Source organism: Plectropomus leopardus, chromosome 16 (genome assembly GCF_008729295.1).
Source record: "Plectropomus leopardus isolate mb chromosome 16, YSFRI_Pleo_2.0, whole genome shotgun sequence".
In the NCBI taxonomy this organism is placed as follows: domain Eukaryota; kingdom Metazoa; phylum Chordata; class Actinopteri; order Perciformes; family Serranidae; genus Plectropomus; species Plectropomus leopardus.
In genome coordinates this window covers 24,500,248-24,521,803 of record NC_056478.1, presented here as the reverse complement: position 1 = coordinate 24,521,803, position 21,556 = coordinate 24,500,248, and the positions used below count along the sequence as shown (strand labels likewise).

General features: G+C 39.0%; 2 protein-coding genes across 2 annotated transcripts in view; one reads left to right on the top strand and one right to left on the bottom strand.

The window, feature by feature from the left end:
• The window catches only part of pax1b (paired box 1b), a 52,024-nt gene extending 32,115 nt beyond the window's left edge, over positions 1–19,909 (top strand). Inside the window, exon 9 of the transcript XR_006106643.1 lies at positions 19,807–19,909. The gene's annotated coding sequence lies outside the window, so the exon portion shown is untranslated. The remainder of the gene's footprint in view (positions 1–19,806) is intronic.
• Positions 14,214–17,913, bottom strand: LOC121955699 (hepatocyte nuclear factor 3-beta-like). Its single transcript, XM_042503754.1, is given in 3 exon segments — positions 14,214–15,362; positions 17,714–17,743; positions 17,746–17,913. Coding segments are annotated over 3 exon segments (1,224 nt in total). The 5' UTR covers positions 17,791–17,913.
• Positions 19,910–21,556: the final 1,647 nt, after the last annotated feature.

Sequence of the window (21,556 nt, the reverse complement as noted above, 5' to 3'; positions counted from 1 at the left end):
AGATTTATTCAGCACAGTTGGCTGGTGGACAGTGGACAGTTGTTGGACACTTTATTGGTTTTTGTTTGTTTGTTTTTCCAAACAGATTGGTTGGTTGGTTTTGAGGACTGAGGGAATCTCTGCCATTATTTGATTCTTTTTTGCTGAAGTCTTCACATTCAGCTCACTGGGAAAGCAATTTGATTTGGTCATGAAGAATTGCGTTTTAACGACAAAGGTGAAAATTACCACCAGACTCCATTTATAAATTGGTAATTTCTTTGTTTCATTCAGTGAAAGCATTTCATTTATCGGTAACAGGGTTAACATTTTAGTTATATTCTTAAACAAAAAAAAATGTGTAGTCCCTTTTAAATTTGGGATTTGGTAGAAAGAATAGTGTAACCTTCTATTTCAGAAAACAAACTGATAAATGTCTTTAATATTTAACCCCAGAGGATGCAGGTTTATGCCCAGTGTTCTCAGATGCTTTGTTCAGGAGTTTTGATAGCTCACTCTGTGTTTGCAGCCTCATTAACAAAGAGCCACTAATCTGCTGATAACACACAGCACAGATGTGTTTATCAGTGTGCTTTACATTGAATGACCCCGCTTGTGGATGTTAAATTGAGATCAGAAGGGATTTTTAGCATGAGATAGTTTTAATGAGAAGGTCTTTGTATGTAGAATGAGCTCTTTGTTGGTTGTTTTTGTAAACTTTTTTTTTTTTTATGCAACATATTTGTTTTTGCTCCCATTTTTCACAGGTTTAAATTTAAGATCTAAAAATCTTTCTGTGAACATTTTACCCGACAGAAATACATTTTTTGGTGACAGATATCCCAAAGAATCAGGCAGTGTCTGGTGTGACACCATTTGCCTCCTGCACTCTGTGGTGATCATATAGAGTTGATCAGGGTGTTGAGTGTCGGCCAGCTCCTCATCAAAGACTGTGAAATTACTGGATATTCACAGGAATTTGAACACACTGTCGTACACGTCGATCCATGCCAAACATGCTCAGTTGTGGTGTGTAGGCAGGCCTTGCAAGAACGGGGGTGTTTTCAGCCTCCAGAAATTGTGTCCTTAAAACATGGGGCCATGCATTATAATGCTGCAATATGAGGTCACTGCAGCGGATGAATGCATGACAGTGGGTCTCAGTATCCTGTTACAGTTTCTCTGTGTATTAAAACTGCCATTAATGAAATGTGATTGTTGGCTGTAGCTTATGCCAGCACATACCATAATCCCACCACTATAAGGGGCACTCTGTTCACAGTGTTGGCATTAGCAAACCACTCGCCCAGTACAGTGTGAGTCTGGTACTTTGGAGAAATGTTCTCTTCACAGTGAATCCAAACACCACTGAAGGTGAGCAGCTGCCCACTCAAGTCTTTTAAGACTACAGACTGCTGTGAGGTGAAGACCCTTATGAGGATGATGAGCATGCAGATGAGCTTCACTGAAACTGTTTCTGATGATTTGTGCAGAAATTCTTCAGTTGTTGCATTTGGTGTTTGGGTGGCTGGTCTGAGACAATCATGCAGGTGAAGACGCTGGATGTGAAGGTCCTGAGCAAGTGTTTTCCACCAAAATTAACAAGTATATGCTGGGTTTTTTTTTTGGTGTGTCACGTCCGACGTCGCTGACAGATTGGCAAACAGATTATTAAACAGTAGAAACCAGTATGGGTGGAGAACTTTATGCTAGTTACTTTTCTTTATATAGCTCTTAATTAATCAATATGTCTTTCAAACTCACTGCAGACTAATTTGTATCAATGTTTAGGTGGAGATGGATGCTTAGGTGGAGATGGATGGTAAGGGTAAGGGACGAAAATGAACGCTTTCACCCGTGTGTTTTGTTTCCATCACTGCCAATCAAAGACAGAGGCAATACATTTATTTGACTACTTCATCATTTGATGTAGGTGTGAATGCTGATTGTGATCTTTCCCATTACATTAAAAAGCCAGCCAACTTGACTTGTGTGCGGAGGCATGCATCCATGTGGCGGTATTTCTCGTTTATTTTAACTGACAAATTGCTGGTTCTTGTCACATTGCCTCAAACTCAGTGGGCACATTCAAAGGTCTGGACCCAGAGAAAGTTTTACCCATACTCCTGAACCTGAACCTTATGGAAGTATAATAAGTTGCCTTTAAGGGTGTTTGTAAAGAAATGTTACAAATGAAGCCAGTTATTTTGAGCTTCAAATGGCATGACAGGACAAGAAGAAGAAGACTTGGATCCTAACTGAAGGTAGATTTTTCAGATCACTTTAAAATGCAGAATCACACAAAGGTAATATGACTTTGACAAAAGTATAAGCAAAAATATTAGTCTCTGCAATTGATTTTCATGCTGAAAAGGACGGAAACCAATGGCTGCCTGAAGTTAAAAGGTGTTTTGTAAATGGGCTCGTCCATTCTAGGGTCATTCTCAGTCATGTTCAGTTTCTTGTGCACCTGGTTTTCTCTGAAAGAAAGACACAACTAAAATAATCTTTAGGCTGAAAAAACTGTTGACTAAAAGCAAGAAAAACATCCAGTTTTCCTTTAAAATGATTGAAAGCTATAAATAAAAGGCTGGACTCTCTCTGCTGCCCAATATTTGTACACCTTGTGTAGCGGGAAAGCTTTAATAATCTCCATAAAACATTTCAGGGAGCGTTTGGTGATGGGTGGCCCGCCCCTTTGGCTTAAAGCAATTAATTCAGCTTTCTGACATCAAACTCTCGGCTCAGCTCGACAGCTTGGAGCTCAAATAAAAAAATAAAAAAAGGCAAGTTCTCCTGGGAACAGAGTAAAGATGGCAGGCTCCTTTTCTCCACTGTTTGCACAGTGGCTCTGAGAGCAATCTTCCCCCCCAGCCTCAATGAAATGCGAGGGCACAAACAATGTGCCGGAGGAGAGAAAGGGCCGGCGGGGAATGAACAGTTTGGAGTATTTGCTCAGTGGAGGAGCAGCCACAAAGGCAGACCCAAGGCGTTCCCATGAATCAAGGCGCCGTCTCAGGCGCCTTTTTGTTGTGGCGGGTCTGCGTTTGCCAGCTATCAGACAACACTGCATATAACTGGTTTCATGTCATTTAAAGCCTTTTCTCTGTAAACTGTACCGTCAGGTGACCTGCTCTGACTTGTTTTATTTGGCTGGTTTGACGTCGAGGCGGTTGGCTGAGTTTAGCACCGCACGTGGCGCTGCAGCTTTAAAACTGCTAAATGTTCAGCCCGATATCCATCGAGTGTCTCCGCACTTCAAACGTGGGAGAATGAAGATGACATTTAGGCCAATAACTCTGACGTTTAGCCGTAGTTGACCGTTGCCCCGCCAAATTTTTATCCCCACCCTAAAGCCCCAGATGAGGATCTCTCTGGGTGGCCGGCCTGGAGGTCTGAAAGGCATCCAGATTGACGCTTAAGCTCTTTTCACCTTAAGAAAGCGTCATTGTACATCTCGGTGAATGGCAAACTGCTGTTTATCTAAGATGGACCCGATTTTTTCTTCTTTTCTTGAAGTATCTGCAGTTCAAAGATGTCCCACTGTCGTGAGACCAAAATTTAACTTTTCTCAGCACATTGACTTTAAAGCAGGAAATTGTTTTTAAACTGAAATCAAAGTTGGAAATCTTTAAATTAACACAAGTCTGGTGATCTTAGCAGTATGAAAGCCTGGAGAGATGAGGTCATACACATATATTCTTGGAGATTGTTTGCGTATTTATTATATAAATCTCTAATCCTTCACGACCAAAGTTCATCTTTATCTCGGCCTCTCAGATCAACCCAATCAGCCAAATAAATGTTGATGTTTTTGCAAACCATGACTACATTCGTATATATTATATAGCATATACAATGAAACTTAACAATTATTTGCGTTTCAACAATGCTGTGGTTAATATAAAAAAAATTTATGGTTAAAAAAAAAAAAAATGTTTTGGCTTAAAATAACCTGTTGGGTAGCACAATCCTGGCAAGAACAGCAGTGATTTCTAGATAAAAAAACAACTATTTTTGTGCCACTATCCCAGCAGGAAACATAGCGATGTCTCTGTAAAAAAAACAAAAAAAAAACCCTTTTGCTTTTCATGGCATTATTACAGCTGGAAACACAGTGATGAGTCACTAAAATATGCCCACATTAGGTGTCTGAAAAGCAACTGTAAAAGCAGTGATGACTTGCTAAAAACAACCGGTTTTGTTGTTTTTTGTCTCAAACAGTGGACTGCAGCTCGTCAGGCGTCTCGCCTAGGTGTCACAGTATCCACCTCCTTCACCTCCCCATCTCAAAGTCAACTTGTATGCTACATCATTTTAGAAACCTTAATACTATACGTACGAAATGTACATATGTAAAGGATCTGGGCTTTGCAGAAATCAACATTATCTTCTGGTGACTGGGCTCCTTCGATCATTATGATAATATTTGATTGTGACAACCTTTAAAGCTGCATTAACCAATATTTTCATACTAATAATAGATCGATTGAATATTTGTGCATAAAAGATGTCACTCATAGTGATGAGCCAGACTGTTGCTCCCATTCAGCTCTGAGCATTTTAGCGCCTGTCAGCTCTCTGTTTTGGTTTGAGGGCTGGCAATTGTACTGTTTTGGTTGAGTCTCACAGCTCTTGTTAACCCTGTGTGAAGGCGTTGCTGCCTGATAAAGCTACTGAACACTGGCTGCTAAGTAACAAACACCAGACAGACTCAGAGATTAGCTGGTGAACAAAGTGAACAAACATTTAGCAGCTAAAGAGACAGATATTTTCCTCAGGACTTGGTGGAGACCAAAAATGGAGCTGAAGAAAGAGAATATTGGACTAATAGTCATCAGGAGGAAACAAACACCACTGCAAATGAAGTGACGTTTTGCTTCGTAAGTGCTACAATGGTGGGATGTAACAACGTACAAATTCCAGGTACTTGTACTGAAGCACTTTCTGCTAGTGTGGCAAATATTGTACTTTTACTTTTGATAATTCTAATATATTTTGATATTTTTTTATGTTCAGACAGATTCATAGAAAACAAAAAAATACATTGTCAATCCACAATGAAAATTATCTTAAGTTAATAGTTCAAATTGAGCTCCACCTCAGCAGAAACAAACAAACAGGAAAAACAGTTAACTCCTGCTTTTACGTACATACAACAAATTTCAATACATTATTGAGAGCACAGTCTCTCTCTTTCCTTTTGAAGTGTATTATTTTATTTTTTATCACAACATCATTTTTTCATGGTGGCTCAGCAGTGTTTTATAGGTTGTGTGTCAGCGGATAGTTAGAGTCAAATCCCACAATGCATGGAACCACAGTAAAACACGAAAGCTTCTGGTTTTTGACTCGTGTCACTCCTGAAGCCAACACAAAACATGGCAGATCCTCATCGTCCGCGTTGAGCCGTCGAACAAAGCAGAGCACAGATGATGATTAACTGTATTAAAAACCCGCTGCCTTTTGCAGACGGATGCAGCCACTGGTGTTATCTGGCTGCTGCCGCTCACTCTGCCCGGTCTGAGGGAAAGCTGCTGAGCAAACACAGGTGGCTGAAGTCAGGGACAACGCACACACAACACTTTCTGGAGACTTGCGGGCGATTGATGTTGGACTTTGAAGGCTGACATCAAACTTCAGTTTGATGGGAAACTTAATTGGCCTGGACGTTCACAGAGAATGTTTTATAAACGAGGGAATCGCTTCAGTTTTATACACAAAGCTCAGGACTTTGACATCAGAGACCTGGTTTTGCATCTTTTCAGACCACCTTTTCAAACTGCATCCTGCTTTCTGATTGCTGTCTGACTCAAATGACCTCTCACCTCGACCTCAGACAGACATCCTTAAATAAACCAAATAAAAGCCCCTAACTAAAAATCCCCTTCCTTTAAGGTGAGGCCCATCAGCAGCGTTTTCCCCTTTTCTGGTGAGTTTGTTCTAGAAACCAAATCAAGACCCTCATAAAGCCAGGCGCAAATATGAGGAAGATGGCCATCGGCATGTGGGGGTTTACTCAGTGTACACACGCTCTGACAGCAGCAGGAGAGGCTCTGCAGAGGAACCATGCGTCTAAGGAGGAGGAGAGGCAAAGAGACAAAGAAGAACAGAATGTGTTATAGACCAGGTGCAAACCCCCCCCCCCAAAATCTTATGTAAAGTTGCACTTCTCGATTTTGTTACGGGTCTTGCAACAATACCACAAATCCTTAAAATTCAGTCCAGCTCACTGCTGATGTTTGGCCCTCATTTTTCAACGGTATTTTGTAGAGTTTCATTGTGATAATTATAATTTTAGTTTATATGCCACATATGTTATAAAGTGGTTTGCAAAGGGGATTAAAACAAGATAAATACAATTAAAGACAGAAGTACTTTTTTTTAAAAAAAAAAAAAAAAACAAGGTTCAATAAACCAGTGGGACCCAACCTGTGGTTTGTGGTCCAAAAGGGGGTCATGTGTCCATTCTGAATGGACTGCAAGTGACTCAGGAACATGTCAAATTTGTAAAAAACATACTTTATTTTTAAATACAGTGAATATCCGGCACGGAGCTTTTATTTTGAAATTCTGTCTCTTTTAACTTTTGCAGTATGTTTTATTTCTTTGTTTTCCACGTCAACATGTTGTTAACATTTTGTGAAATAAAATTGAATATGTGGTAAGTTATTTATTTGTGGACCATTTGGAAACCACTGATATAAACATAGTATAGAAACAACAATATAAATACAAAAACAACAGTTTAAACTTTGTAATCTCCTGCCACAAAAGCTTGACTGCAGTCAGTTGGCAGGACTTACGTATATGATGATAGTTGATGCTTTTAAGTGGTAGAAAGTCCTTTTTACAGATAGATGTAATTTAGTTTGAAGCGTTTGATTTATACATGGAGAACAAAACGCTGTACAATGATTCAAGCAGACTGAAAACTGAAAGTATAGAAAAAAGAAAACGATATCTCTGAGCAAATGTTGAATAAGACCAGAGGAAATCACCAGGCCTTGTCTAAATCCAAGCCCAGCTGGCACCAGACGTCAATACGCAACAAATTCTCATAGAATGGGTCATTCAAAAAATGCACACACGACACTTAGTATCATACGAATTAGCACCCCACAAATGATGGTAGGTCTTAAACATACAGTTATGTAATTAACGTACAGTTACGGAGGTTAGGTTTAGGTGAAGAAACAGGGTTATGTATCGTGTTACTGTAGTTAACTTTAGGGAAAAAAAAATCTCCACGAGAAAGTTGCAGGGGAAAGTCTGAATTTTTGTCATTCACCACCCCAACTTATCTCCTGGTTTACTCGCATCAGCGCATTGGTTACGCAGAACTTCAAAATACACAGGAAATTCATGAATTTGGTTGCATTACTTTTCACAGGGAACAATTTGTGAAAAACAGTTTTCAATACGACATCAGCAGGCGTTGGGACGCTTACGTTGAACAGACATTACATTTTGGTTTGATTGAAAATCGGGTTAATGGTATTTTAGATGTCATATGAGGTTGGAATTTCACATTGTGTAGTTGTTGACCTGGTGAAGTTTGCATACATTGGGTTTTGGTCTCCGTACGAGAAGACTAATTGTCGTTATTCTAAGCAGAGATGAAGTGCAGGAGATGTTCCAGAGACTTTCAATTTTGGTTACTTAGCACAACTTAAAATCTGCAAAACTATTGACGTTGTCTTTCGTCAGTATTCCACAGCAAATTGATATTGGCATTAGACGTTGAACTGTAGATGTGAGAATGACAACACATACTTACTGAGAGCATGTTAACATGTTAGCATGGCATGCAGTATTCAAGTGTTTGGCATGTTAACATTTATCTCGGAGTCCAAGACATGAATTTGGTCTTAAGTTATACATGTACTTTTTCATTCCCACAAGACCTAAAAAGTCAGAGCATCACCAAGTTATAATGGGTTATCCACTGAGGACTGAAAATCTGCACAAAAGAGCGTGTGTGTCACTCTGTTTCTCTCTTAATCTTTAATATCTTTTAGAGTATTAACCCTTTGAAACCTGAAACAACATCACTCTTCTTGTCTGCTTTTAGACACCTTTCACAAGCATTTAATCCTTTGAACTCTGAGCAAATCGGTTGTATTTCTTTGACAAACATGGGGAAAAGGGCAAAAAGCAACTTGGCAAGAAATGTTCCAAAAATTGCAAAAAAAAATAGTGGATTTAGACAAAAGAAAACAGCCATGGAAAAACTATATTATAATTGACAGATTTACATATTTAAAATTATGTTACAGAATTATTATAACATTTTAAGAAAGTCTTGTTTGCCTTGGGGTTTTTTGTTTGTTTGATTTGCTCTTTTTTTTCATCTAATTTTCAGGTAATTTTCTTTTACCTTTTAATGTCTTGGTGTTTTTTGGGCCATTTCTTCTTCCATTGCTTATTGCCTTCTTCCCATGTTTTTGTAAGAAAAAGATCAACTCAGTTTGCGCAGGTTTCAAAGGGTTAATGTAACGCTTACTAATGATGACACAAACCAATTTTTGGAAATGAGCTTAATATTTGTTAATATTGTGATGCCGATATAAACATAATTGTCAGATTACTGTATGAGTTCAGGACTAAAAGGTTTCCTTATATCTTGCAGGGTTTGAACATGACTGTAGGAATAATAGTGCATGCAAAGCTTATGTTTGGACATCCCTCATATGTATGCATGTGTGTGTGTATGTGTGGTAAACGCTTCTTGTCCAAACACGGCATCGCTGGCTAAGCTCTGACCTCGAGTCGCTCGGCATGCAGCCCTCCCTCAGAAAAAGGTCATTATTATTCATAACGGGCTGATTGCTTTCGTGAGCAAACAGAGACGCTCAGCGAGGCAGCAAGCAACTGAGGAACACCTCAACGCTGCTCTGCCTTTTGTTCATGAGAATCAGACTTCATTTTTCCTTTTAAATCTCTCCATACCTTCTGTTTCTCTATTGAAATACAAGTATATATTCTGCATCATTCTTTTTCCAGTTCTTTACTGTAGCTAAGTGATGTTTACACTCAGTGAAATATGTTAATAACCTTCTGGTGTCACCATGACTCTGTAGAGGGTAATGTCAGTCTGTCCACCACTTTGGTTCAAACTGAAATATCTCCACAACTATTGGATGGATTGCTATGAAATTTTACATTAACGATCCACAGAGGATAAATCTCTCTGACTTTGGCACTCCTCTGACCTTTTTACAAGCGCCACCATGAGGTTGACATTTACAGTTAAAGTGAAATATCTTCAGAATTTTCAGATTTGAGCAAATTTCGCTCAAGACATTGATGTTCCCCTCAGGATGGATCGTAATATCGGTGGTGACTTTTCAGTGCAAATTTTACTTCATAGAGTATTGGATTTATGATCAAATACCTGCTAATTAGTCTCAGCCTTGCTTTGTCTGTGCTTTAGTTTAGTGATAATGAACATCAGCGCAGCATTAGAGCTAACCCAGTATTTTGACTGATATTGGCTTCTCGCAGATATTTTGGCATTGGTGTTATGTCGCCTGAAAATTAACAATAATTTTTTTTTTAAAAATTGAATTGATACATATAGGTTTTAGGTGATTTAGAAATAATGTTTCCATTACAGAACCTACATACTGGATCCCGAGATGGCACCTATTCATCCCAGTGGGGCTGCTTACCTGGTGCATACACCAAGATACTTTTTAGCCCCTGGGTTTGCTTCTGTGGTGTGCGGCCCACTGAATATCACTTTACTTTGTGATAGCTTTTCTTGGCTCGAGGAAAGTTTTACAAATGTATAACATCCCCATGGTAAGACTTATAATTGACCTTATTTGAAGTTCAAGATGTCCTACCAGTTCTACACAAGCCTTTTTTATACTATATGGTGAAAATGTAAAATGAATGAAAATGTCACTGCAATACCACGATTGGCCACTTGGAAAATTTAGAAGCAAGGCTGAGATACTTTCCTGGGGGCCTGATGTTTCTCAACAGATTTCCCATGACATCTTCAGTGACGTAGAGGCATAGAGTACTCTGAAACTGTAAATATGGCGATGCAAAAGAGCCGCGATGTTGTTGGTACTGTGAGCTAGAACTGTGAAAAACAGAAAACCTCTCTTTTGTTTATTTTACTTTCAATGCAGTGTCATACATCCAACTTTGGACGCCAATGTTTGTTTACATTCTTGATCCCAGAAGTTGATCCCGAGCACCTCCTTTCCAATGACATCACACAGGTCCCGGATGACAAGTGTAGTCAGTACCTGGCATAAGTGATACACATTAAGAACATTTCTTTATGTTGTGTGTAAAATACCATCAGCTGATATATTTTTATTTATTTATTTTTTTAAATTCGCATCTCTCACTGTCCAAGTCTCAAAAATCCAGGCTATAGTTAGCATGCTAACCTGCTAAACTAAGATGGTGAACATAGATATAGAAACGTAGATACCTCATTGCCCGCTGCGCTAAGCTTGCAGCAATGTGTTTGTGCGGGCGTCATATTGGGGAGGGCAAGATCTGCTAATACACAAATACAAGTGTACTGAGAGATGGAGACTTCACTACAAAATCGACTGAAACTCACTTAATTCTGAACCACTTTTCATCAGTTTTTTCATAAACATCAGAAAGTGAACATGATAGTGGCTACTTGTTTGAGGTCATATCAGTTATTGAATGCAATCTAATCAGCTCTACAACAAAACAGTAATCTTCTGAATAGCCACAACACATACAGGCTCTGACTTATGAAGCAACATCCAGTGATGGAGTGTAACAAAGTACATTTATTCAAATACAGTACTTTCTTGAGGTACTGGCACTTTACTTGAGTATTTGCATTTCCTGCTACTTTAAATTTCCTGCAACTTCATTAACGTCAGCTTTATACTTCCACTGCCTTTCAGAAATATCAGAAATCTTGACCTTCCCTGTATGGCACCCCCAACGTGGTATCTACATTTATATATCTCTGATGGGTGAACACAGTAAACATGGGTTAGCTGCTAAACATCAGCCTGATCAGTGGTGTAGTGGAAGGTATATGCATGTACACAGGGTATACCCACCTCTTTTTCTGGCTGTTTACAGTATACCCATCAGCCCCCCCCAAAAAAGCATAGGAATATTTTGGACGGTATACCCACTTCCTCCCCTGTAACCTACTCATCGACCTAGTACACCCACCTCATCAGCTACCACTGAGCATGTTGTCAGTGTGAGCAGGTTGCCATGCATTTGGTTAGAGTTTAGTACTCTTAAAGTATCTTTGTCTTATTTGAAAAGGGAACAAAGAAGCAAATATTTTTGTCATAACTCACTTTAATACAAAAACGCATGTCAGACATAAAAACTCACATGCTTGAGGTGTTTTCCTCCTCCAGAAAAGAACATTCAGTGTGAATGCAGCATAGATCACAAAAAAACATAATACGAGAATCTTTATGTTTAATTCTTATTTTACTCAGCTGCATGTAGGTAGACCTAAATATATTCTCAAATAACTCGAATGTGTTTGCTTTGAATTCCTGGCTGTCCTGAATGACTGGGTTTTTTTCTCTGGCTAAAATTTCTGGCACCAGAAATGTTTAATATTCAACATGAGCTGCTGCAGTGTGTGAGTGACCGCAATGCATTGATCCTGTGTGTAAAGTTAATGAACAGCCTGCCGTGTCTGCAGACGTTACCTCTCTGAAAGCCTCCCAGACGGCTCATGAAAACCTGCTCAGTGTCACTTCAGCTTCCTTCTAATGTCGTCTGTGCAGCCATCAAATGCTCAGCTTGTTAATTCGGTTTCATAACAGACAAAGTGTCCCTCCCCAGTAAAGGGTTGGTGTTTTATGATCAGAGTCAGACTGAGCGGCTGGGAGGTGCGGTGTGCAGGTTAGCTTCAATTCCTGCAGCAACCTTTTTTTTCTAGGTGTTGTGTTGTGGTGTTAGCTAGTGATGATCAAGAGAATCAATTATGCACAAAACTTGGAATTTTTTGGGTCAAGCTGTCACAATATAATCTCTTATATGATTTAATATTAGTCCAGTGTAGGCCTACATGTTTACACACTATAGACTTCTATTCTTTCAACCCTTCTAATCCTAATTTTTGTGCTCTTATTTTAGTTTGATACCCTCTGTCTTTTACTTTCTCGTTTTATCCATATCTTTGTCTTCGTGCTGCAGCGACAACCTCATTTCCCCCCAGGGGGTCAAAAAAGACTCTTACACACGCAGCTATACACTTATATTATAAATAGGCCAGTTTGAAAACAGAAGACATGAGCTGTTTATGTTTTTGAAGATAGGATTTCCCGCTGGCTCTTTGCAGTACAAGGCTGCAAAATTTTAGGCCTACAGCTGAAAATGACATCAACTGGTAAATTGTGTGGCTGCAAGAAACATTCATTAAAAAACATTGCACTTAAACAGTAATTAAGGCCATTTTTGTTATATGCTTATGTTTAAAAAAAACCCAAAACAACTGTATGTAATGTATTACAATCATATAATTGCTAATTGATTTTTTAAAAAATTTTTTTTTTAGTTTTATTGAAATTAGGCCATGGGATTGTTAATGCTATACTTTTGTGTCCATTCTATATTAATTTTGTCATCTTTTGTTATCATCAGGCTCTATAGGCTATTAGAAAAAAAAACAATAAAAATATACCCTGATATATAGGACATAATGATACAGTAATTAGCTCCAGTGTGTCCTTAATTTGTCATGTCAAGGACTTAAGTCATTTAAAATTTCTCTGCCACCAGATCCTCTCTATAAAAACAATGTTTGATGTGAGAGGCCTGAGCACCACAGTGTTAAGGATGTTGATAAATGTGCCTCCTGACCTGTGAAGTCTGTTATCTGCTGTTAAACATCACGTGTCAGATGTTAATGTGATTTAAGAGCACAACATTTGTGATTGCTCTTCCTGTTATCTGCTGCTGCTTTCATCTGCCTATAACCCCTACAGCTGATAAATAAACCATTTAGTGCTAATGTAGAGAGACTTCATCTCATATTAACATTCATATAAAAATTTGGGGTGGACGCAGGGGATATGCCCCCCAATATTTAGAACACGTGCATTTGCCCCTGCTAATAAAAATAGTAAAGTACCAATTTTTATCTGATTTTGACAAAGTGCCAAAACATAACAAACATAGCAATGCCTCTGGTGAAGTAGATGGTGGCAAAATGCAACCTCAGAAGCAGTGGTTGCAATCAACTGTGCATGCTTGAAGCAATGGTTTCCACCATAGAGTGATGCAGAAAAGGCAAATAATGTGCACAAAAAAATTCAGCAGAATGCAGGAAATTAGGAGTTTGACGCTCAAAATTCAGGGACGACCCTTGCTTAATATTTTTCTTCCCCAATTTTGCAACAAACTCTGCACCAGAGATAGGCTACTGAACTCGCTTTAGCTGCGGACCACTTACGCAAAATGACAGGGAGTAGGATTTTTCAAGGATTTTACAGACATTTCACGGATTTTAGGTTGTTTCTTGGATTTTTGGATATTAGGATTTCAAGAAATGTCCAGGTTGGTAGGTCATTTCGATGATTTAAGCACATTTCTAGGATATTAAGACATTTCTAGAATAGGGTTTGGGGACATTTCTAAGATTTTTTCACATTTCACATTTACATTTCAGATTTCAGGACATTTCCGGGATTTTAGTAGGATGTTTCAATGATTTTGGGACATTTGTAGGATTTTAGGACATTAGGGGCTACCTCTGCCAGGGGGTGTGGGGGATCCTCCACTGGCACTTTTTCAATGAAAAAGCTGTTCTTCTGCACTCTGGCACCTTATACTAAATGTAGGTATACAAAAACAATTCTCAGTGTGAATCACTTTATTTTTATTGTGTATTAGAAAATGGTTTAGGGGCCACCTGGCACCCTATTGGGGCTCAGATTTGGCCCACAGGCTGTATGTTGAGTATCGCTGCCCTACACCCTTCAATATTGGCCTACTTGCTAAGGATGCATTTAGCTGCATTGTTGCATCCAAGCTCTATATTTGCCCAAAAAATATCTAGGCTATAACTATAGCATTTTTTTTAAAGATACCACATCACGTTTAGGCTAAATAAAGCATAAAAGACAGAGTTTTCATATAAAGATTTTTATCTGTAGCACAAACAAACACACAAATGACTGATGAAAAAGGGCTTTTTCTTACATTCACAAATGTACAAATCGTAGCTTTTTCCCTCTAAAAAGTATTCAGGAGTTCATTATAGGTCTGCTGTACACGCTGCGGTAGTAGTTGGTGTCGGTGTGGGCGGGTTCCAGGCCGGTTTTGGCTGCAACCAGCGCCCCGGACACCGGGCAGCCGTAGCCTCCGTACACCTGCTCCAGCTTGTGGTGCTGCGGCTCGGACATGAGGTTGTTGATGGAGAACGGGTGGTTGAAGGGGTAGTGGTGGTGGTGGTGGTGGTGGTGAGGGTGGTGGTAGTGATCTGGCTTCAGGTGTGCAGTCTCGTGCAGCAGCAGAGGGTGGTGATGGGAGAACAGGTGCTGGGTGTGCCCGAGCGGGGAGGGCACGCGCACGGGGCTGGAGGGCAACAGTTCACCCCGGTGAGCTTTTAGGTCCACACCGGCTGCCTTTACATCTGAGGAGGGAGGGGAGGAGGAGGAGGAGTGCGGGGAGTCGGAGCCGGTGCTGCTGGTGGTTATCGAGCCGCCCTCCGACTTGCCCGCCGCCTCCGTGTCGCCTGCACCGGCCTGTTTCCCGCACTTGAAGCGCTTCTGCCGCCGGAGGTAGCACCCGTTCTCAAACATGTTCCCAGAGTCCGGGTGGAGGGCCCAGAAGGAACCTTTCCCCGGTTTGTCCGGTAAGCGGGGCACCTTGATGAAGCAGTCGTTAAAGGAGAGCGAGTGTCGGATGGAGTTCTGCCACCGCTGCTGGTTCTGCCGGTAAAACGGGAACAGATCGGTGATCCACTGGTAGATCTCGTTTAGGGTGAGCATCTTATTACTGGACTGCTGGATGGCCATGGTGATCAGGGAGATGTACGAGTACGGCGGCTTTGCGTGCGTGTAGCTCCGCCGGTACGGTTTGGGCTCCCTGGATCTGATACCGCAGGCCTGACCGTACACCGGGCTCATCACCGGCATGTTGCCGTACGGCGGCGGGCTGATGGAGCTCATGCTCGGCGGCAGCGCGCTGCTCAGGCCCGTTATCCCGCCTCCTGCCGGCACCATTGAACCGGTGCTCTGTGGCACCCCGACGGGCATCGAGGAGTGAGTGACCCCTACCGGGTTCACGTAATGCGCGTTCATGTGGCCGCTGCCGGTCATGCCAGGCGCGCTCATGTAGCTGCTCATTGAGTTCATAGACAGACCAGAGTTCATGTTTCCCGCTGCATAACACTGAAACACAGAACCAGCAGGCTACAAGTTATTAAAACCGTTTATCAGTCAAATAACAGTATGCTATGATAACACTAATCTGTTAATTAACGTGATCGTTTTATGAGCCCTAATGATTAGGCCTAATATGTTCCTTATTTTATTCAGCCTCAATTTAAAAAAAGAAAAAGGTTACAAATCACACTTTGATCATATCGAAGACCTAGGCCTAAAGTTAAACAAATAAGGCTAAACAAGAAATCTGACTCAAACATTTGTATTTACTCTTAAAAATGACATTTTTCGTTGTTATGGCTGCAAGTAGGCCTATAGGCAAACGACTTTTTTCAGTGTAGATCAGTTGTCAGTTATTTTCTTCATTAGCCAGTGTTTGGTCTAAAAAATCTGAAATCTGTCGGAATTGCTCGTCAGAGTTTTCCAAAAACCCACAGGTTTAGAAGTGTTTGGTATTTTTATCATAAGGCTAAATTATGAATTCATTATCAAAACAGTTGCAGATTATTCAGAATAGTTTTGTGCTGATCGACTAATTGATTAAACAATTAATTGTTGCATCTTGACATTATGCCATTGTGGACATGCAACTTATTAGTGCACAACTATTTTCATACACAAACATAAGGGAGTTTAGGCTACAGAGATGAATTTAATCAAATGTATTCCCTTTAGATGTAACACAATTCTGTTCCCTTTAATCTCATTCTCTCTCTCTCTCTTTTTTTTTTGGTTAACTTTGTTGTAGTTTTTAATAAAACCATTTTTCTTCCTTTCTCTAAGGACCAATCTGATCATAAGGCCTTTTCATTTTAATTTGATTACACAATACACTTGGTAAACATCAGGATATACATGGATACATCTCCAACACCTCAGTTAACCCCATTAATTTGAAAAAAATGAAAAAGGTACAAAATCTATAGAGGACCTTAACAGCCAGTATACATTCCCCACTTGCCTCTCTGATATATTTATATATTAATAAATACATTTATTAAATAATACATTGATGAGACCACAGTTGGCCTAAAAATATGGAGTTTAGGCCTATAGCTGAAACTGGGCCATGGTTATAACCCCTTTCCTGTAGGTTTTACTTACACTGAGCATTTTCTTCATGGAGATTCCCTTGAAAATGAAAGTAACTATACTTTAATTAAAATGGTCTATAGATTTTCCCTATTAATACTTTATAATAAAATACACATTTCTCTCCATGAAACTTCACAGGATTTTTTTTGAGGGAACTGTATTTTTTTTCTCAATAGGATGGTCTAAATGTTAAGTATGGGAGGGGAATTCAGGCGCAATCTAATATCAGCCTGAGAATGGTAACTGTATAAAAAACATCTTGCTAAAACCTAGAAATAAATACAGAGAGGTTACCTCATGTGTGTCTGCCCTGAACTGAATTTATTTATTGATTAATGTTAATTTTATTAGGGTATTAATTATAATAGGCTAAATAAATGTTTTTATGCAGCCAATATGGAGCAGTCCTCAACACTGAATATTTGCTCAGTCTTTTCTCTTCAGTAATGATAATAAATTGTAACCACAGGCTATGGGCGCAGTCATTTAACACCCATTTTCTTACACATTACAGTTTCAAGTTTTAATATAGGCTACATTGGTCCTATAGCCTAACAAAAGACAATTCTTAATTCAAGCCTCAAAAATTTAACAAGGTGAAATTTCCTTTTCATTTCCAGATTTCCAGAACTATTTTGTATTTCCAGAATAACCAAGTCTCAGTTATTGTTTCAACGTCATTCCCTGTCAAACTGGGCTTGGAATTAGAATGATGAATATCTATGCAAATACTCTTTAGAAAGGTCATTTTTAAATTCTGAATTAATTTTAGGTAGGAAACGAATACTAAATGCAAACTTCAAAAAATGTTACGGGTTTCATTCATGTTCGGAGTTCATCCTGCACGTTTTGAACCGTATGATTACTCTTTTTGCTGCAAAATTCACATCGAAAATGCACCTAACGAAACTCTAATTTGTAATTGTAATGCAGTGCAATAGGCCAAAAGTTGTTAAAAAGTATCCTAGAAAGGGAAAAATGTGGTTAAAAATATATATTTTTTTTAAAAAAAGTTATTTTAGACACGAATAGGCTATGTGTATTTTAGTCTATAGATTCATGTCGAAAAAATGTGAGGTAGACTATTATATGAGGAAATAGGCCTATATTATTATTATTATTATTATTATTGTTATTATTATTATTATTATTATTCAGGTTCTTACATTGTTAGTTTTGATATGTTGCCTTTAGGCTGCGTATTGTGCCCGATGTAATTACAGTTTTCAGCTCAGATGAAAGCCGGTGTAAGGTGCACGCACCTCGGTCTCTCCGTAGTAGCTGCTGCTGCGCTCCAGTCCGGGTGCTCGTGTCCCTCCATTTTAACGGCGCTCAGCATCGTGCACTCTCCAACACTATTTCATCCAAACGGCTTCACGCGAGGCGGGAAAACAACAAACACAGAAACCGAAAAGTGTCCCCAGCTGGCAGCCGGTAACGCTCCGGTGTATCCTGGCTGTTCAGACCCGGGCACTGGCTCAGCCTACCTGAGCAGCGACTGTGACCGGGGACGGTTTTCTGCTCAATGAGGCACTCTGGCACCTGCGCTCGCGCTGGAGCCGGAGCCAGCATCCAATCAGCTGTCTCCCCTCCTCGAGCTCGCAATCTGATTTGAATATTCTCTCGGCACGAGACTCCCTCCCCGTGGCCTCTCAGGACGGTGACAGTAAATAATGTCATCATACCTGTTAAACGTGACGTTACAGAGGTGGAAAGTAACCAACTCAAGATATGTAGGCCTACTTAGGTTGGCTCAAACTGGCATGTACTTAAAATTTACCTAAACAATCCCATTTTATGGTATAGGCCACTTGTACTCACGTGTTAGACTTAGAAATGTACTTTTTAGTCCAACAATTGTCTGACAGCTTTAGTTACGTTACTTTACAGATTAGGGTTTTACATAAAAAGATGAAATAAACAAACGGAAACAAAACCCAATTGATAAACCTTTGCACTACAAACACAATGTTAAAGGAAATATTAAGAGTTGTTTCTATCCTTTATTGCCTTGGGACCCCATGCAAGCTTTTTTTTGTGTTTCTTCTCATGTTTCCATTTGTATACTCAGAGGTGGAGCAAATATTGAAATAATGTATCAATTTAAAAGTAGCCCTTCAGAACCACATTATAAAAACATTCATTCCAAAAATCTCTCTGCATTCAAAATTTCACCTAAGTATTATTTATAAAATGTAGCTGACTAAAAATAGTCAGTCAAAAGTAAAAGCACTAATGATGCACTGGTACTTTTATATTATGTATCAGTATTATTGATGTATTACTATGTAAGCTGTACTTTCATGTTGGTTGAGGTGGAGCTTACTTTAATGTCTTCATACTTTTGGTGGTTTGCTCTGTAACAATTGATCATTTATTATAAAGGGATTTTTTTTGGTAAAATCTTAATTTGAAAAGTATATCAAATTTGACTCAAGTAGGGTACTTGAGTAAAATTCAGGCCACTTAGTGACTTTCCTCCACTGCTTGTGAGTTATTGGTAGTTCCACCAAGAAGAAATGTTCCCATGCATTAATTGAAATAACTTTCAGCCCCAGAAAGGTCAAATAATCCAATCTTTCCAAAACACCAAATGTTAGAGAAAGGTCCAAAAATTTAGAACAGAATAGTGTATCAGAGCTTAGCGTCCTCTTCTACCTTCTCCAATTACTCATCTCATGACCCCTCAGATCTATCTGGTGACCCTTTGAAGGAGCTCGACCCCCAGGTTGGGAACCATTGAACTAAACTAGCAAGCTGTATAAAGTAAGTTAAAACTAGCTCTACTTCGACCTGCTGCAACAATAACATGCTCTAACACTGATGCTTCAGTAAGCTAATAAATAGTGAAATAATTCATCGATCAAAGTGACAATCCTTCTGCAGAATCTCCCATTTTACTTTTGATACTTGAAGTACATTTTGCTGTTAATACTTGTGCATTTTCACTCAGCCTATCAGTTTTGGAGTATTTCTACACTGTGCAGATGGTAAATACAATGAATGGAGTTTGATTTCATGAAAATCTTATGGGTTATAATGTTAATGTTTATTTTTGACTTTTGAAATTGAAAACAGTCTCATCCTTAAGGTCCATTTAGTAGCAGTTATGGGGCTTTCGATCACATGATTATGTATTTTGAATGTTAATTTCTCTGTGAACCTACTTTCCTTTAACCTCCTTTGTCTATCTTAAACACAGCTTTTCCCAGAAATGACTCCCACTCCCCCAAATATCTCGATGGTCTGTTTATGCTCTGTGCATCTGGACATTGATCTGTGTTTCTGAATAAACCTAAACTTATGCAAAACTAACAGAATTCTTCCCCAAACTTATTTTTGCTTTATTCAACAGGAGTTAACATGCAGAGTGGAGGCTATCTGTGGGATCTCCCTCCTGCTCCTCCTCTTTTCTGCTGCAGGGTTTACTGTTTGTGGTCTGACTGGTGTATTTACCTGGTGATGAATCTGAAAAGAAGACGGGACAGACGGTACACACAGCCGAGGTAAAGGAACAAGAGAACTCGGACCACCATGCTCTCCGCACACACACACAGCCGGTTCTCCCTGTGTGGATGTCAAACAATTCCGAAATATTTTTACCTTTTGTGTGCCAGTGTAGCTCAGCAGGTCACCGAGACTGTCATGGCAGGAGAATGAGCGATGAAAAATGAAGGCGCAACAATCTAGGCTAGCTTTTTAAAAGATATAATGAAATCAAAATACAAGGCACTGATAAAATACAAAAAATGTACTATTACAAGAACTCCTGCACACAAAATACTACACTAAAATCTGGATCTTGCACAAAAAAGTAGAAGTTTGAATTTTTTCATGAAAAATATGCAAAATTTAAAGCACCTTTTCATGATCTCTGGAAAAAAAAAACTGAAAAAGGAAATAAAAAAGGAAACAGAAAAAAAGTCTGTGTGTTTAGCTTAAGGAGTAGGAGAATTTTCTCCCCACATAAAGGAAGACTTCATCCTTCAGTTAATCACAAACACTCAAAATTAACGTACCTGGATATACAATTTGTAGTTTCAATACTTTTGTAGCCTACTCTTACCTAAGTGAAATCTTCAGTGCAGTACTTTTACTTTTGACAGGGTATTTTTTTACAGAGCAGTTTTGCTGTTTTCACTTTTTTAAGGAACCGGGAGCGTGCCTGTGGAAATAATAATAGTTTATCACAAACGCTCAAAATGAGCCCATCTGGATATACAGCATATGATTTTCATTGGACAGGAAAATGATGAAAAAATGTAATTTAAACAGGAACTCTTCAAGCTGTTTAATTTATCAGCAAGATACGTGTTGTGATGTGTGAACCAAAACTGAGCAATTTAAAAATAATTTTGGGCTGCAGCTACTGATTATTTTAAATATTAATCAATCCGTCAGTAACTTTCTCGATTACTAGAGCATTAGGTGTGAATGTTTGTAAATAGCCAAAAAAAAGTTCCCAAAGACAAAGGTGATGGCATTAAGTGAATTTGCTTTGTCTGACCAAAAGTTCATTTACAGAAGCACAAGTCCAAGAAAACCAGCAATCCTCATGGTTGGAAAACTGGAACCATCAAACTTTTGCTTCTTTTTGCTTGAAAATTGACTGTCAATTTAATAATTGACTAATTGTTCATATTCTAAAATTGTCATAGCCAGTTGTGTTTGCTTACATTGCTTTCTCATAGCTGCTGCTGAGGCGCTGCTGTGTTGCTTTTTAACGCCTCAAACAAACAACATTCAAACATCTCATTCATTTGCATATGAAAAAATTGTTGGTTTCTTCCAGAAAACCCAAATCAGAGTCTGCTCATTCATTTGTACCTGCACATTTTATGAATTAATTTGATTAATATGAAAACATTTCACCTAAAACACATTTTATATCCCATACTATATTACACCATATTATGTTTATTACATTGCATACTATATTACATTTCTATATTAATACAGACAAACACTACATCATTATTCAGTTCATATTCTCACTCACTATACTTTGCTGACTTTACTGCTATAAATCACTCTGAACACGTCACTGTCACTCTTGCCTTGTCATTTTGATTTAACTGCTCTTATATAGTTTATATATTTTTAAT